At 51.7% G+C, this 17095-nt stretch overlaps 1 protein-coding gene across 1 annotated transcript; it reads left to right on the plus strand.

Moving 5' to 3' along the window:
- The first annotated feature begins 1717 nt into the window (after positions 1-1717).
- On the plus strand, positions 1718-15009 carry GFI1 (growth factor independent 1 transcriptional repressor). Its single transcript, XM_054212427.1, has 8 exons — positions 1718-1825; positions 1937-2139; positions 3951-4175; positions 4441-4647; positions 9204-9619; positions 9708-9845; positions 11425-11590; positions 13663-15009. Exons 3-8 carry the CDS (start codon positions 4061-4063, stop codon positions 13839-13841), a joined length of 1221 nt encoding a protein of 406 aa, XP_054068402.1. The 5' UTR covers positions 1718-1825; positions 1937-2139; positions 3951-4060; the 3' UTR covers positions 13842-15009.
- The last annotated feature ends 2086 nt before the right edge of the window (positions 15010-17095 follow it).

A 17095-nucleotide genomic window follows, 5' to 3' on the forward strand; every position in this document is an offset into this window, starting at 1 on the left:
TTTGGGAGAGCTGACGCCCCGCGACTCCTGTGTCTGTTGCCGGTGCGTGCCGCGGAGAGCGTCCTCCGCGCGGCAGTGGCCGCGCTTCAAAACGCGCACAAGCACCCGTACACATTTTGCACTTAGATGTATAAAGGCGTATGTGTATTTTATTGTGACCAGGCCATAATTGTTCATGAGCGCTAATGGTAATTTAATGTTTTCTGTTGCTTTCGCTACACGCAGTCGAAGCGCTGTTGGGCACAGCAACCGAAAGGTTGTTAGTTTATCGTCCCGTTTCAGAGGCAAACGAGAAAGATTGTTTTGCAAAAAGTCACAGTGAGTCAACGAAGACGCATACATGAAACTACTCCGAGCTAGCCTGATCTGGTAATTTCTACTGATTCCATTTCTACTGATTCCGTTATTTTTGAAGCTGACGGCGTGAATGATTTTCAGAGTAATCAACCAAAGGCGCAGCAAGGAGATCACGGTGCACAGATGCCGTAAGTAAAACTGCTGTGCCCAGCACCAGGAACTTTCCGGCAATAACGAAGGTGTTAAGGGCGATGTGTCAGTCGTGTTCTTCAACTTCCTTTTGTGTCACTACTAAAGAATCACGCAAAAGGTTGGACAGTTTTTCTGGTGGCGATATTTGCTTGCTTAGATTTTGGGAAATCGGGTTAATCCTGTGTTCCACACGCGCTCACAGGCGCATAGTGACTAATTTTTCTGTGAATACTTCGGGGGGTGGGGGGGGGGGAAGGAAAAAGCACCTATTCCTCAAAGCCATCCTGCTCCTAGGCGTGAGGGAGGCTGAAGTTTGCTCCTGCCTTATCCGACAGGTCTTTACCGCAAGGGAAATGGTATTAGACCTCGATTCGCTCACTTCAGAGCCCTTCCAGTCATCGAAACGAAGTTGCTGGTGGCCTGGGATGCATGAGAGCGAAGCCCAGAACCACCTCAGCAAGATGCCGAAGCCCCGTGCCGGATTTCCCGGCTGCATCAGGAATCCGAGGCTAGACCTGGAAAACTGTGTTTTGGGGTCGGGGAGCGTGTGTAAAAGAGGCCAGCCTTTTCCTCTTTGCAGAAGGGAGCAGGCTTCCCGGCTGCGCAGCGCGGGAGTCCCCGCAGGTGCAGAGCGGTGCGGGGCGCTGCCTGCCGCGGACCCCTGCTACCGTACTCGCCGCCGGTGCCTGCCCCACCGATCTTCCCGTAATTAGCAGCCTGACCACCGGCACACAGGCGAGGAAGGCAACCGCTTCCCTCTCGCCTGGCTGCGCTCCTCTTTCGCCTTCGTGTTCGAATTGCTCTCAAGCTACACTAGCCACCGTGCGCCGGGGAGGAGGGGGGGTGGGGGATCTCGCCTACCTCTTCCATATTTAACCATTACCTAAATCCGAAGGGAAATGAGCAAACCTCTAGGCTTGGGTCTTAAGGTATTTTCAGCGCCGTTGGGCGTATTTATCCCAAAAGAGTTTTCCACAACAAGTTATTTCTAGTCTAGGGGAGGTCTCCGTCGCCCAGGGCCCTGCCTTAGCCCCGATTAACAAGGCCACGCACGGCTCGATGGCTGCGGGCCCCCCCCCGTTCCCGGGCCGGGGGCAGGGATGCGGCGAGGAGCCGGCGCCGGCTCCTCCGTCCCCTGCCCTCAGCCTCTGCCCGCCTCGCGTCAATCTGTGTTTTGAATCTGTGACTTGTTCTCGTTGCGGAAGTTGAAGGGGATCCAAGAATAGTTCAGATAGATGTGTGTAATTTCTAGAGCAGAACCCCGAGAGAAATGAAACGCCCGATTCCAGAATGACACTTTGATGTCACTTCAGCGAGCCCTGTGAGGTGGAATACGGTAAGACATTTTCATTTAAGGAAAAATGAGAGAGAAAGAGAGGAGGGGGAACAGGGCTGATTTTGTGAGGCTTTAGCTTTTTTTTTTAAAAGCTTTTTTTCTTTTTTGCAGAAGCTCCTAACGCTCAGGAAGTGGAATTTGTGGTTTAGGGGGCCGAGCTCTGAAGGAGTTGAGAGAGACAAGAAAAAAAAAAAAAAAGGCCAACTCAAGCACCATTGCTCCTTAAAGGGAGGCTAAATTTAAAGTCACCCAAACTAGCAAGGCTGCGGCGCAAATCCCGTCTGCAGCCCAGCTTCCTTCGCCCCTCCAAATGGGTAAGAGCTCTCGCTTCTCTCGCCTCGCGTGGGCAGCTGCCGGCGGGCGGGCGGGCCGGGGTGGTACCGACCCTTCTCCTCACCTCACCTCACCGCTCCTCTCTTCACGGCTCCGGCTCTCCCTCAGCCCTGCCGGCTCGAGGAGGCGCCGGCCTCGCGCCCCCACAGCGGCGGCCGTTGGCGGGCGCGCGGGCCCCGCGTGCCGCCAGGCGCCAGCAGCGGCCGCCCGCGCGGCCCTCGGGCCAACGGCTAGCGGGAGGTGTCGGGGCGTGTCAGAGCGCGGGGGCCGGTGCCCGCAGCGGAGCGGCGGCCAGGTGGGTGCGGGACTCGCCTTCCCACAGGCCCAGACCTAGCCTGGCAGCCACCGGCCTTGGGCGGCGGGGCGGGGGAGGCCGGCGGCGCCTCGGCGGCGTGGCTTTTGGAGGAAAACACGCGGCAGAAACGGCGCCCGCAGCCCCCCAACGGCTGCGGCTGTCCGTTGCTGTCGGGGAGGGCGACGCGTTATCGGACCGCTTTGATTTCTCGGGCCCCCACCTCCCTCCTCCGCGCCGGCCCGCTCGCTGCCAGTCCCCGCTCAAGGATGAAGTCAGGCGCAGGTGGGCCTGGGCAGCAGCGCTCCCACCCGCCCGTCCGGCGCTGTGCTCGGGGGCGGTGCCTGCCCGGCGGCGGGGAGCGGCCCTGCCCCCGCCGGACGCGGAGAGGCCGGTGCTTCGCGGCGCGGACAAGGTTGCCACTTGAGGGACAGCTCCCGCGGCCCCGTCGACGAACTCCGTGCCGGCCGGGGCAGGCGGCGCCGGGCCCCTTCCCTCCTCTCCCCGTTCGCAAATCTGAGGCCACTGACGGGAAGGTGGGGGGGAAAAAGGCAGCAACTCCCCGATGTCCCCAAAAGACCCACACAAACGTGCTTTGAACTCGCTTTTTTTTTGCGCCGCGTCAAGTGTAACGACAGAGGCGGCCCGGCGCTGGACAGGTTGCCGTGAACCTTTCCCGCCTTCCCCCGAGGAGCGGGCTCGGGGCAGCCCTGGCTAACCTGTCCCCCTCGAGCCCCCGACTCCCCGCAAGGCCCCCCCAGGAGGTTTCCCACCTCGTCTCTCTCTCCCCGCCCCGGCTTTCGGTGCCCGCAGCTGCAAGGTGCCGCGGCGCCAACAGCTGCGGGCTGCCGGAGAGATTCCGTTTTGTTCGTTTTCGCGTTATCGTGGTTCGCGCTGGCTGGGTGAATCAGTCCCTCCGACAGCAACAGCCTCTCAGGCGCCGGGTTTAGGCTGTCGGGTTTATAACGACTCTCCCGCCCGCCGCGGCAGCAGCCCTGCGCCGTCCGGCCCGTTCTGGGTGGCGGGGACCAGTGAGCCATTTCGGGGGTGCGTTTTGTTGGCGCCGCGGCTGCCGGCGCGAACGCAAACGTGGAAGCGCCGTGCGCCCACTCCGCCCAGTGCGGCCGCGCTCCCGCGGAGGGACAGGGCTGCACATGACCGCCCCCCCTCGCCGCCCCCAGCCCCCTCAGCTCCCGCTCGTCCGGCCCGCCTGTTCCCCGCGATCCGGCTGCCGCCGTTGGGCCGGCATCCCTCCTCCGACGGGCCGGGCACCGTTTGCCGTCGTGCCGTCGGAGCGCGGCCAGGGTGGCCCCAAGGGCACCAGGGAGGGGGACGGAGGGCTGAGTAGGTGCGCTCCGGGAAGGGGGGGGGAGGCAAGCGAGGCCGGGGGCGGCGGCCGGAGCCACCTGCGCGCCGCCACCTGGCGCGCCGCCCCCGGCGAGCGGCCCCTCCCGGACGGCGCCCCCGGCCCTCACCGGCGGGCTCGGCGCCTCCCCGCAGGTTGCCTCCCCGCCGCCGCCCCGCGGGAGACTCGGGGGTGACGCTCGCCGCCGCCGTGCCCGGCGTTTGGAGAGGGAGTGCGGCCGCGTCGGCCGTGGCAGCACCCCACCATGCCGAGGTCCTTCCTAGTGAAGAGCAAGAAAGCGCACAGCTACCACCAGCCCCGCTCCGCCGACGAGGACTACAGCCTGCGGCTGGAGACGGTGCTAGCCCAGATCTGTGCAGGTAGGAGATCTTCGGTCCCAGCCTCGCTTGCGGCGGACACAGCCCCCCCGCCCCGCATCACCCCGCTGCCAGCGACACCAGCAGCGGCCGGTAGCTGTGCAGCCCCCCACGGCATCGCAGCCCCCGCGGGACGCCGGAGGGGCTGATGCGGGGTTGGAGAGAGTCCGGCAGCAAACCCTGGTGGGAGCTGGGCCGCCGCGGGAGGTGGCTGGCTCACACCAAGGACCCGCACTGAGGAGCCCCCCTCGCTCCCTTTGCCCTGCAGACAGCAAGATCCCCGAGGACACGGGGCTATGCCGCACCGTCCTGCCCGATCCGGAGCCTTCCCAGGGGCGCTTCTCCCCGGAATCCCACCTTACCGAGGCTGCCGATGGCACCTCCGAGTCAGCGCCCAGCTGCGAGGGCAGCGTCTGCGACAGGGTGTCCGAGTTTGAGGATTTCTGGAGACCTCCCTCGCCCTCCGTCTCGCCAGGTAGGACCGGGGCGACCATCGCCGGCTGCGTGTCTGTGTCGGTGCCGTGGGGCAGTATCTCACGGCTGGGTGCCGCCGTCGAAAACGAGTGGAAGGGACAGATTTGCCTTTTCCCACACGGTGGGAAAAGGCAAATCTGTCCCTTCGACTCGTTTTCGGGTTATCTCTTTCGGGTTGCTTTTGCAGCCTGTCTACCACTGCTGAGAGAGCAGTGAGTGACAGGCTGTAGGAAAGTTGTGTTGCCATCGGGTGTGATTTTTTGGTTTCTGATTAATTGCTAGAGGCAAGCTAGTTATGTTTTAAAGGTCCCGGCATTATCCTACAGGGTCGTGCTACCCGGAGTTTAGATGTTTTTTAAGACAGTAAAAACGTCTACTAGGCTATCTATATACCTGTGGTAAACAGCGTTGACTTTGTGTTTTGTACTACCTGCTAGACATTTTCCCTAACTCCCTTTCAGGTTATTTCTTGCCTCTTGCCTATAAAAAGGATCTCTCCCTCTCCCTCCCTCCCCCCCTTCTCTCTCTTTTTGTTGTTTTGCTTTTCTAAAAACGCATTCGTAAAAACCAGATGAAAATAATGACGGTCAGATTTAAACACCCCAAATCCAGGAAACTCACACTTATGGCTGCAGCGCCTGTCTCTAGCTCCCTCGTCCTGCCTTTGATGTGGTTGGAGCAGTGGGAGATGCTGTCCCCAGCCTGGCGCAAATACTTATCTCGTTTAAAAATACAATGGTGTCATTTTATAACAAAAATATGGATATATAAAAAACACTTTTTATTGACTCGGTTAAAAAGTGACAGCTGGAAAAAAAAAAAAAAACAATTTCTGTCTTAGGGAAGGAAAAATTGTCTCAGCTTTACCAACTGACAGCAGACGCCAGCAAATGAATACACAGTCCCCTTTCCCCACCGATTTTCCCACTGCGTCTTTATAGTGTCCTTGCATATCAATGGCTGATTGTAATGATGTGGGTTTGCATTTTTAAAGCCTCCCCCTCTTTTAAGAGTCTTAAAGCCCTTTGAGGAGACATTCAAAATGCTGCGCAGTATCATCACAGCCAGCCACGGGACAGTTTCAGCCTGAAAATGACAGACCGGACCAAATGCAGCAGTCTGTTTTTTGCTAATATTTCTGCACAAAGTGTAGCAACGTGTGTAATTTTTGTCCTAACGAATTTGTCCTGTTCCTCCTTCCCCAAGTAATTACAATTTCTGCAGGGGAAACAGACTGTTTTCACGAGGTGTCTAAAAGACAGATGTAAAATGGAGCAGGTATTTACCAGGGCTGCTCTGCCTTTTCCTCCTCCCCACTCATTTCTTCCCCCGTTGTGGAATTCATTAGCTCCCAGCCAACCATCCAGCTACCAAGGGAAGGTGTCTTTGCAAAATGAGGGTGACATCTCCAGATCAAGATTTTTCGGGGACAGTGGGGGAGGGCTGATTCCATCTCCCACCCACCCCACCCCCACTTTCCATCCCATTCACAGGATGAACGGGAAGGTAAAGGGACTCCCAAGTACTGTAAGGAAAGTGCTTTACTAAATGAACCTCAGTGCATCGAGAAAGGTGCTCTTACGTTAATGATGAAGGCAGTGTCAGCAAGATTAGATAGTCGGGCTTCCTCCTGCAGCAGCTCCCTCCAGCCCCTCTGCCTTCCAGCTGCTTTGTCAGATTAAGCGTGAAGCTGGAATTTGTGCCTAGGTCACTTCTGCAAGACACACTGGCCAGAGACTGGATTTCTGTGATTGTGTTTGTCTGGGTGGGGCACAGTTTCTGTGCTTTGACAGGCAGGGCAGAGGAGAAATGATGTTTCTAAATCATGCTCAGGGCAGGTGCAGTGAGTAGCACTATCAACCCCTTATCCCTAGAAGTGAACATAGGTGCAGGTTGCACTTCAATAGGCAGTGAAAGCCAGATTTCAGGTTTGTGTTCTAGTGCTGTGCTGCCGAGCCAGGTGGGCTTGCACAGACACAATACCTGTTAACGCTATAATACATTGTTGACTCCATCAGTGCAAATCACTGTTATTTAACCTCACTTTCTAAGTGTGTCTGTAATCACATGTGTTTGCATATACAGAAGGTGCCTGATAGCAGAATATTAGTATGTCCTGATGAGCCTGTTGAAGCTGCAGTCTTGGAGGGAGGCTTTTACTGGGTATAATGGAGTTATGCAGAGAGCGTGGTATTTTGTGGTCTTTGGAGGAGGACACTTGAATCTTTGCTGTGCATATCAATCTGTTCCCAACCATTTCGGGTTGAATTTGCCTTGCCTTCAAAAAAGAGTATTAATGTTTTTGTCTCTCAGAACTGGTATATACAAAGGCTGCACAGAATTGCTAGGAAGAAGAGGGAGAATCTGTCCCTTCCTGTTCACCCCTCGGAGGCCTGGATGCTGCGGAGTGGAGGACAGGCAGGCACAGAAGTGCCCTGCAGTGTGGCAGAGCAGGGTTTGCAGGTCGCTTTGGGTACATGTCTTAGGTGGCTTGAGCTTGCCCCTGAGAAGTATAGCGTGAGTGGCTCCCCTGCACTTGTGCTTGAGAGGTCTCCAATGCATGTGAGGCGATGGAAGGAACATTGCACGCAAACCGATCTGTGGTGCAGTGTTTTCCGTGTCCTGTGTTGCCAATTCCAAGGGCTCAAAAATCAGGTCAGCTTTCCCTCTCCATGAACTGGCTTAGAAATCAAGATTGTAAGTAATACCTTATGGATATTCAGTTCTAGTGTTGAAATATTGAGGGTTTATGTTTTCTTGCTTTTCTTTACGGTCTGGGCTAGAAGTTGACTTTAAGAGAAAAAAAAAAAGTTAAAACAAGAACAAGCAAACAAAAGGAAAGCTGAGGCCCTGATGAAATCATGCAGTTTCAGGAGCTGGGGCTTTAAGATAGTTTTGAATCTTGTGATAAAATCGTGAGAGATGGCAACACTGAAACTGGTTGCAGAGACACAAGATAGATGATGTGACACTGACCACAACTTTGCAGTCAGTGCAGAACAGGAAAAATCATGCTCAGCACCATGTCAGCTAATTTGATTTCATCGCTATGTTCAAATGTCCCAGTTGGTATGTGCGCATATATTTCCAACCAAAAGACTGCTAATTTGAATGGAAGAATTTGAGACTGTTAACATCTGAAATTATGTAAAAGGTAGCAAACAGTCAGGTAATTCAAAGCTCTATTTCCACCTCATTTCCCACTCCCCTCTGTAATCCTCAGTGACCATCAGCCTATCCAATGGATAGACTAACACATCATGCCCTCCTTCCCTAGCCCACCCCGGGCTCTCTTGGTTTGTTGAAGGTTGAGAAAGCCATGGGAGCTGCGAAGCTGACAGGAATGACAAAAAGCAAGAGGGCAATTGTGGGTGGACAAATTTTTGAGTAAGGCAGGTTATTCTGGAAGCCTAAGTTGTAAGGGATGCCAGTGTTTCTGTGAAGGCATTAGCAGTTCATCAGTTAATTGATTAATCTTTTCCTTGGTTCACTAAAACATTTGTCCAGTGGGGAGATTTGACTCTCCCAGTGCTGCTGCCTGTTGTGGTGAAGAGTGAAAGCTGAGCACCTTGGGCATTAATCAACATCTGTGGCACACAGTTGGGGTCTGCTACCTCATCTTCCCTGCCCAACTCTGCTTTCCTCTATGCAAGGCTCCCTGAGAATTTGTGCCTTTAGACACCGATCTCAAAGGCTGTGTTCGTGCCATTGCATCAGATTGCTATGAGCCCTCCAAATGTGATTCATCTTCTGGTGCACACTGCCTTGGTCAGATGCTATTGCCAAAGGTGATGATTTTGTGAAGCTCTATGTGTTGGATGGACTCAGTTTCTTTACTTGGAGAAACTCAGACCAATTTGAAACAATCACGATTTTATTTCAGATGAGGACTGATTTTAGTTTATTTTTTTCTGAAAAAGTGAGGCATGACATGCAACCACCTCAGAAGCTGTTCTTTGTTTCAATTATGCTGTAATATAGTTATGGAGAGTTGTGGCATGAAGTTGAGACACTATATTTGGGCATTAAATTGTGCAACAAGCAGTTTTTAGTTTGCTGAACAGGTAAATCTCGGCAGACTTGTGCCTTCTGGCACCTCCGTAATGTCATATTTGCTATATGGATGTGTGGGATCTACATCAGAGCTTAAATATGTGGACTGTCAGCTCTGATGCCCATCTTGGGACATAGTAGATATACTTTTCGGAGAAGCTGCAGATAAAACCAAAGGAAATTGCAGACTGAGTTGTTTAGTGTCTCAATAGTCAGATCAATGTGTACACACCTGGGCACCCAGAGATGGACGTAGGCAGAATTGGTGGCTTCTTGAAATGATTTGCCTGGGAGAGCAGGTAAGTAGGTAGTACTGCATGCACAATCCCTACTATGCAATATGAAATGTCCTCCCACTAGAGATGAAAGGGCAGCCTTAATGTGCAGTACAGGGGTCTGGCTCTGGGCACAAATCTGGGTGTTGAGACGATTCTGGCCCATGATAGCGTGGAGGCACACATGATAGTGAAGTGCACTAATTCCCATGCCCTTGTGTTTCTGCAGCCTCAGAGCGATCTGTGTGTCCGTCCCTAGACGAAGCATCCCCCTTCTCGGTGCCCTTCAAACCATACATGTGGAACAGCGTGGGTGGCTCCGAGCTGAGGCACCTTGTGCAAAGCTACAGGCCCTGCCCGACACTGGAGCGAACCTCAGCCCTGGGGCTCTTCTGCGAGCGAAGCTCCGAGCCTGCCCTCTATGGTGCAGAGTGTAGCTCTTCCCTTGGACTTTACAGTGACTTCGGCTCCCCGGGCCCAGGGCTGTTTGAGCGGCCACCGGCAGCAGCACCTGGACTCTATGCTGAGACGCCACCTGGGCTGCAGCAAGAGAAGGGGCCAGGTGGCATCAAAGTGGAGTCGGACCTCTTGTGCCGCCCTTTGCTCATCAGCACTGGCTCTTACAAGTGTGTCAAGTGCAGCAAGGTAGGGATCCCTTCTTCCACACTGGCTATGACTCTTCCCCGGCCCCTTCTCCCTGGCAAGCCTGACCCTGTGTGCTCTCTCCCCTCAGGTCTTCTCCACGCCACATGGCCTTGAGGTACACGTGCGCCGCTCACACAGTGGCACGAGGCCCTTTGCCTGTGACATGTGTGGCAAGACCTTCGGCCATGCAGTCAGCCTGGAGCAGCACAAGGCCGTGCACTCGCAGGTGAGAGCGGGGCAGACTGCCAGGATGAAGGTCTGAGGGCCAGGGCCAGCTGCTTGCTTCAGATGACTCTGGGGAGGCCGTGAAGGCAATCACAGGCAGTAGGTGGGCATCTAAACTGAGGAGAGGAAGAGAACATGGTAGGGCTGCAGTGGGCAGTTGTGGGTGAAGAATATGGTGTCAGGCAGAGGAAGGGGTGGGCAGCTTAGTGAGCAAAGGAGCATATAAACAAATTCAAGAACACAGGCTTTGTTTCCATTCCCCAGACCCTGCGTGCATCTCTATTAAGCAAAGGGCACTTTTGGCACTCCAGAAGTAACAGATAATAAATAATAAATTTTCACGCTCAGAGATGGAAATTGTAATGCGGATGTCGACCTTTTTTAACAGTTTAAGCAACTCACTGTGCTTTCTTTCGATGCAGCTCTCCTCATTCTTTCTTGTCCCCTCCCCCAAAGAAGTGAGTCTTCCCTTGTTTGTAGTCATTGTGTCTATGCAGGGAACATCTGAACGACCAGTCAGGTATAGAACACAGACTTCACCCGTCTCGACACACTCTGAGTCACACACCAAAAGAATATGGTAGTTAATTTTGGTAGGAGGACTTGTAACATTTTCCACCTGCTGATATTGTGCCACATTTCCCCTTCACCCACCCACTTGACCTGGCGAATCTTCCTTCTTCAGATTGGCTTTTGGAGGATAGAGTTACAGCAATGGTTTTTCCTTTCTAGCTGTTTTATTTACAATTTCATGAGTGTGCAACAGCAAAGCACACAATGAGGGGAAATATCTCATCACCCATTAAATAATGATGAAAAGAGCAGCACCGAATATTGTGTCCATGGAGGGAACAACATTTTAGGGAGGGTGCATTAAAAGCCCAATAAACTAAGGTGGTTGTATGAAAACATAGCGGGAAGAGGAAGGTGTGATGGTAGTTAAGGGATGAAAAGAAGAGATGATTTGTGGTGGAGAGAAGTCTGTGAAGGAGAGGAGACAGCAAGGTCTTCATGCATTTATTTTGATATGTTAAACTAGTAAGCCAAAAAGCTGTTTTCCCCAGGTGCTCTAGGTACCTTCCGCTTGAATTTTAATGGAACTACAAATAAGCAGTTAGTTGTTACCCTGCCAGCAGAAGTCAGCCTGCCACAGAGATTTCCCAGGAGACCCCAGCAGACCTCAGCACCCACTTTCTGTGTACAGTGGAGAGCTGGCCTCTGAATAGCACTGCAGCTGTTGGGCTTCCCAGTGGAGTGATCATGTCTTGGGCCCCGCTTGCAACGTACAGGCAGACTCTGTCTGGTTGGTCGGGGCTGCTCCCACCTGCCCATTCCTGCTGTTCAATTACATTTTTGTGAGGAGCAGTGCACAGTACTGGGAGAGGGTGCATTATCTTTTTTTATCATGTGGCGCTATCATGCCAGTGTTAGTGTCTCCTCAGGCCAGCCCAGCTCTCTGGAGAAGTGGAAGTGCTTGCTAAGGCAGAAAGGGCAACACTGATATGCTGCTGGGCAGTTTGTTGCTGGTGCGATCACTGCTGTGATATAACATTTGTGTGTTTGGGCTCCTCTCTCTGCAGGAACGCAGCTTTGATTGTAAGATTTGCGGCAAGAGTTTTAAGAGGTCTTCTACTCTGTCCACCCACCTGCTCATCCACTCGGACACCCGGCCCTATCCGTGCCAGTACTGTGGGAAGCGGTTCCACCAGAAATCTGATATGAAGAAACACACCTTCATTCACACAGGTCAGCCCTGGAGCTGCTGGTGTTAGCTACAACTGCGGGGGCAGCTTGCTGAAGGGGTCTCTCTGCAGCAGTCCATGCTGTGACAGTACATGCACCTCCCCGTGCTTCTCACTGCCCTGCTGCTCTTCATGCTATCTGAGCTCTACTCGTGCAAAGGAGGGTGATTTGAATGTGGTTTCATGAACAGCAGCTGCAAAATAACCCAAATCCTCACAATCCAATCGGTGTTCCCTTAATAGGATCCACCAATGTTTATTCAAAGGGCTTTTGTGTAAGATGATTTGTAGAGTATTATATTCGTGTAACCTTGATTTACAGCTGAGTTCCCTGGAAAATGACAGGTGAATTTGATTGCAGCATTTCTTTTTGCAGGATCTACCAATTTACAATAGGAACAGCAGGAGTCGTCTCCTCCTCTAGATCAAACACTAAGCTGGAGGGCCTAGGGTCCTGCTCTTAGTCTAAATATTTGTTCAGAGGTTGTCTGCACTTCCACCTGGACTTTCTGAGAAATGTCTGCAGTTTGGTACAGAATGGAAGGAGAGGTGCAGAGTTCTCAAGCTTCACTGTTAGTAATAAACATGGAAACTAATAAAGTGCAGGTGAATCACCGAAGGAACTTGTTTTTAACATATCATGCAGTGAGAAGGCAGGTTTATCAGAACAGAAAAGCTTGCCTTTCAGACCTGCACCATTCATTTAATTAGAGGGAAATAAATTACGTGTGAGATACAGAAGCAGTTGTAGACACGAATTAACAGCTGTACTGGCCAAACCCAAGGTTCAGATGACCAAAATCCTGTTTCTTGATAGTGACCACTAGCAGGTATCGAGGGTGAAGGCTAAAAATGGCGAATGTGTAGAAAGATGGCATTATATGTAGTGCTGCTTGGTTGTGACTTTTCTAGGTGACAAACAGTGAACAATAAATATTACTTGTAAAGATTTTCCACCAGATGTTTACTGGATGAAAATGAACTATTTAGGAAGTAATACAAAAAGTATTTCCATAGTAATTTTTTCAAATAAGTCTTGATTAAGTAGAACTTCAGACAAATTCTGAGTCAGTCAAAACCATTATTTTGTTGTGAGATAAGAAACTGCCTGGGCTTTTAAGTTGCTAATATAAAAAAAACCGGTCCTTAACAGAATCAGGGATCCCTTTCATATGCAGCATACAGTTGTGAACCGAGCCTCCAACACGTTTTGTATTATTTTATGTTTTGAAGAATCTGGTCTTCAAACCTGCAAAGAGTTTGTTGCTCCAGCTGAAGTCAGTGGGCTCTGCAGGTGCAAAGCCATTCTGAAAATCAAGCTTGGTTTTGTGGTTGGGTTCTTGGTTTTATCCGTTATTTGATACTGCGGAAAATGCACTGAGATCCTGCTCCCACGGAGGCCAATGGAGTTTTGCCACTGACCCTTCCATAGGAGAAGTTCTGGAGACTGGATTTATTCCCATTTATGCCTTTTGCCCGCAGGAGAACTTCAGGGTTGGCTCAAGGGGACTGCTAGCATTTCAGTGTGGGGAGTGGAGAAAAGAGCAAATCTCTGGATGAACCTTGTCCTTCAGGGTTCACTTAAGGGCCCTCACACCTCCTTTGGGGACAGACTACAGCTCACTGGGTTTGGCTCCATCTATGTATTCTACCTGCCCCCATGCTGATGCTATAATAATTGATGTCAGACGTTCAGCATGACCTGGTGGTCTTTCCAGGAGTTCCTGATGTTTCTAGGACACAAAGCGAGTTTAAATCACACAGACCCCACGCAACCAAATGTATTCACAAATTATGGGTTCCTGAGAGCGTTCTGTGCTTCAGGCTGCTCCCAGGACTATAACTGGACTGATGGAGGTGCAGCCAAGTCCAGGCCTGCTCAGCTGCAGTGCAGGCTCAGCTAATGCTTCAGGGTTCCAAATTGCATGTTTTTTATAAGAATGACTTCTTTGGTAATCTCACAGGAATCCCTTTGAGTAGCTCTAAGGCCTGGTGTGCATTTCCTGTTTGCTCTGGTCCTGCGCAAGCAGCATGTTGCCTCTTTCACACTCTTTCTCTCCCACCTTCTGCTTGCAGGTGAGAAGCCTCACAAGTGCCAGGTGTGTGGAAAAGCATTTAGTCAGAGCTCCAACCTCATCACCCACAGTCGGAAGCACACAGGCTTCAAGCCCTTTGGCTGCGATCTCTGTGGCAAAGGCTTCCAACGGAAAGTGGATTTACGGAGACACCGGGAGACACAGCACGGCCTGAAATGAGTCCCAGCTGCAATACGGAAAGCATCTACAACACTATGAGAACAGACTCCCTTGGCTTCCCTGCTGAACCCAAGCCCTGTCCTGAGCACAGACCCTGGCGTTACCTTTCTGACCAGGAGCTTGGAGAGGAAAGAGGACAGGGCCATACATTGACAGCTCAACCTGAATGACTGTGAAAGCGGAAATTAAAGGCTGGGGTTTCTCTCTTTCTCTTCCCCTCTCTGTTTCTGAAATAACACTGGAAAATAAGCCTTTTAGATACGAAGCCTGATACTCCAAAGATGGATAAGCTACCAAATATCTCTAAGCTGGAAAATATTTCTCCCATGGCCAAGATGAACCCCCTGAAGTTTTCAGTAGCTTGAGTCATCTTGCAGGGAAACATGGGTATAATGGTGTTTACATGGTAATGACAGAGAGCCATCAGCATGTGGTGTAGGGAGTGCTTGCCTTGGTTGAGTTTCAGTGCTGAATGGCTTCACTCTTGGTTTCCCCTCAGGAAAACCTGGAGGGTCATGACTGAGCTGTGCAGTTTGACATCTTGCTGTTTTTTAAGCAAAGGTACCAGCTTGGGCCTGATCCTGCTCTCACTTGTTCTGGTGCAAATCGGGAACTGCATCACCAGTTATAGAAAGGCCCTTTTTATCCTCCCAGAGCCATCTCTCTGTCTGTGCAAGGCCTGGCTGTGTGCGTGTGTGATTGAGGCATGGGGGGGTTACTTCTTGCTACATCCGCTGGGGAGAAGGAAGCTTGTGAAGGACAAGAGGAAAAGCCAAAGCACAGAGTTACGCCTTATAACTAGAAACCTGTCCAACAAGTGACTGAGGAGGGCAGGAGCACAGACTTTCTGTCCAGAACCATTACTGGCTTATGCACTCTGGGCTTGTTCTAGTAACTGGAAAATAGCTACTCAATAGCATCATTTGTATATTTGTTTTTGGTTTTTTTATTTTTTAAAGGGAAACTCAGCTGAGGTGGGCAGGAATCATTATAAAAGTATAATTGACTGAATTTGCCTTAAATGACCCTGCATGTACCTCAGTTAGAAAAACGTTGTTTTTACTTTGTTGACAGGTTTGTAAATGTTCTTATTTAGATTTTATGGAGTGTCTTATGTTTATTGGTACATATTTATTGGAACAATGTTTTAAGTTAATAAAGTATTGAGAATGGTCCAGAGTGATTTTGATTTAAATCTTCACACATCTTCAGAACGTCAGCTGTTACAATGGTACAGCATGGTGATTGTCAGGGCTATGGCATTGGAGGAGGGAATGTAGGCACAGCAGAATTTGCACAAGGTCTCTGGTGATTAAAGAACACCACTGCCATATTTATCTGTCCAACTCCCACTGATTTCAGTTAAACAGTTCACACTTCTGAAGACTGGGGTATACTGTGCTTAGGACTACCACCATAAAAGGGTTTAGAGAGGAAACAGAAGTTTTAAGTGTCTGCTTTGGAAACGTAGACTGCCAGAAGTCTCTGCTCAGCCCAGGAGGAACTTGTATGTCCTCCCCCAAGATTAAATGTCTGTGCCTGGGAGTTTGCAGGGACACCTGAGCAGCAGGTGCATCGTTTATACTTAAGCCTGTTGGGACTCAGAGAAGTGCCTTTTACCTGCCTTGTCAGCGGGGCTTGCTCCATCTGGCAGTTGCAGCCCATACAAAAGGGAAGCAGGAGGATGACAGAGGGGACCTTTGTTCTTTTTCCCAGCAGGGCACAGCATGGCAGCCTGGGCTTTTACACGTGCACATAGCCTTGTGTGGATATATACTCTTGTTTCCAGCTTTGTACTTTTATTCTGGATGAAACCAGTGAGGAGAGGCCCCTGCTGGGCTGGCCCATCTCTCAGGGCACCCTGCCCACCTGAGGGCCATGGCACTCCACCTGCCATGGTGCCACCCAGGTCCCTCTATACTTCTGCTTTCAGCCACCTCCAAGAACTTCATCTGCAGCCCCATCCTCGCAGGGCTGCCCTTGCAGGCTGGGGCTGGGGTGTATCTCTGCAGGACTAACCCAGCACATCAGCTCTTCCACACACAGTTGCCCACACCAAGACTTCACAGATGGGGCTTTTATTAAACACAAGCATGGCATGCAACGACAGCAGTCAGGGTAAGAGGCTGCAGCATAGGCACCACAGGATCTGCCAGGTGCTCTGAAGACCACATTAGGCCCATTATGCTGGGTTAATTAATGCAGAAGTCAGTAGGAGACTAAGAAGTAACAGGGAAGGCCTTGCCCAGGCCAGGGGAGGCTCCGAGGAGCAGCTCAGCCAGTGGCACAGCTTGGGGCTGTCCCTGGGGTGATCCTCAATATTTACTGCACAGGGAAGCTGCTGTTGTGGACGGAGTGAGTGCTGGCCGGGGGTACTGGACACGGGGTGGCCAGGGCGCAGCAGCCGTCCCCAGCCCCTCTCCCCTCAGGAGGGCTATTTCCTGCTGGGCACGGCCTTGGCCTCCCTCCCTGCAGGCAGGCCTTACCCCAGCAGGCCATGAGCGGGCTCAGTTACTGGCATTTACCTTTAAAAATACAATAATCAACATACGCCTGCCCCCGCAGAGTGTCTTATTTTCAAACAGGACAACTGGTGTGGTGGGAGCCCAGTGCTGCCCTGCTGGCTGGGGTTGGGCAGCCGGGGGAGGCAGCTCGTGGTGGGGGTCAAGGGCTCCCCAGCATGGACACAGCCTGGGTGGCGAGACTGTTCTTCAGGGGGAGAGACTCTGCAGGTGTTTTTATTGGTTTAAGCACATCTTCGCCCAGATTGTCTCGCAACTTACTGATATACCCTCAGAGCACTGGTGTTGAGCCATTGCTGAGGCCTGAACCCCTTTAAAATGGCGGTGCGTGGCTGCACAAGAGGGTGTTCTCTGCCTTGCCAGCCCTGCCAGCTCAGCTGCGGATTTGGGTGAAATCCGGCCACCTCTGGGAAAAAAGTCTTGGCTTTAAGGTGGAGAATTTGAAATGAAGAGGAGGAAAAGAAGATCTATCCGGGGAGAATCAGAACAGGCTACTGAGAGGCCGCGGTGCAAGTCTGAAGATTGGAAATATCTCTCTCAATGTTATTACTGTGTGCCATTAAAAATGCATTATGCATATTACATGACTCATTATTCATGAAGCAGGTTCCATACCTTTTGTCTGCCAGAGTAACAGTAGAAAGGGTAAGGAGAGACGCTGGAGCACACCTTTGTTTCTTTCTGTAAATTTTTAATGACACCTCTAGCTAACCAGTTGGTGAAGCTCAGTTC

This window comes from Rissa tridactyla, chromosome 8 (assembly GCF_028500815.1).
Source record: "Rissa tridactyla isolate bRisTri1 chromosome 8, bRisTri1.patW.cur.20221130, whole genome shotgun sequence".
NCBI classification, from domain to species: Eukaryota; Metazoa; Chordata; class Aves; order Charadriiformes; family Laridae; genus Rissa; species Rissa tridactyla.

Excerpts from the sequence above, each read along its gene's own strand:
- GFI1 (XM_054212427.1), top strand. The coding sequence starts at position 4,061 with ATGCCGAGGTCCTTCCTAGTGAAGAGCAAGAAAGCGCACAGCTACCAC. Across the intron at positions 4,648-9,203 it reads CTCGCCCTCCGTCTCGCCAG|CCTCAGAGCGATCTGTGTGT; the intron begins GTAGGACCGGGG and ends GTGTTTCTGCAG. Across the intron at positions 9,620-9,707 it reads AGTGTGTCAAGTGCAGCAAG|GTCTTCTCCACGCCACATGG; the intron begins GTAGGGATCCCT and ends CTCTCCCCTCAG.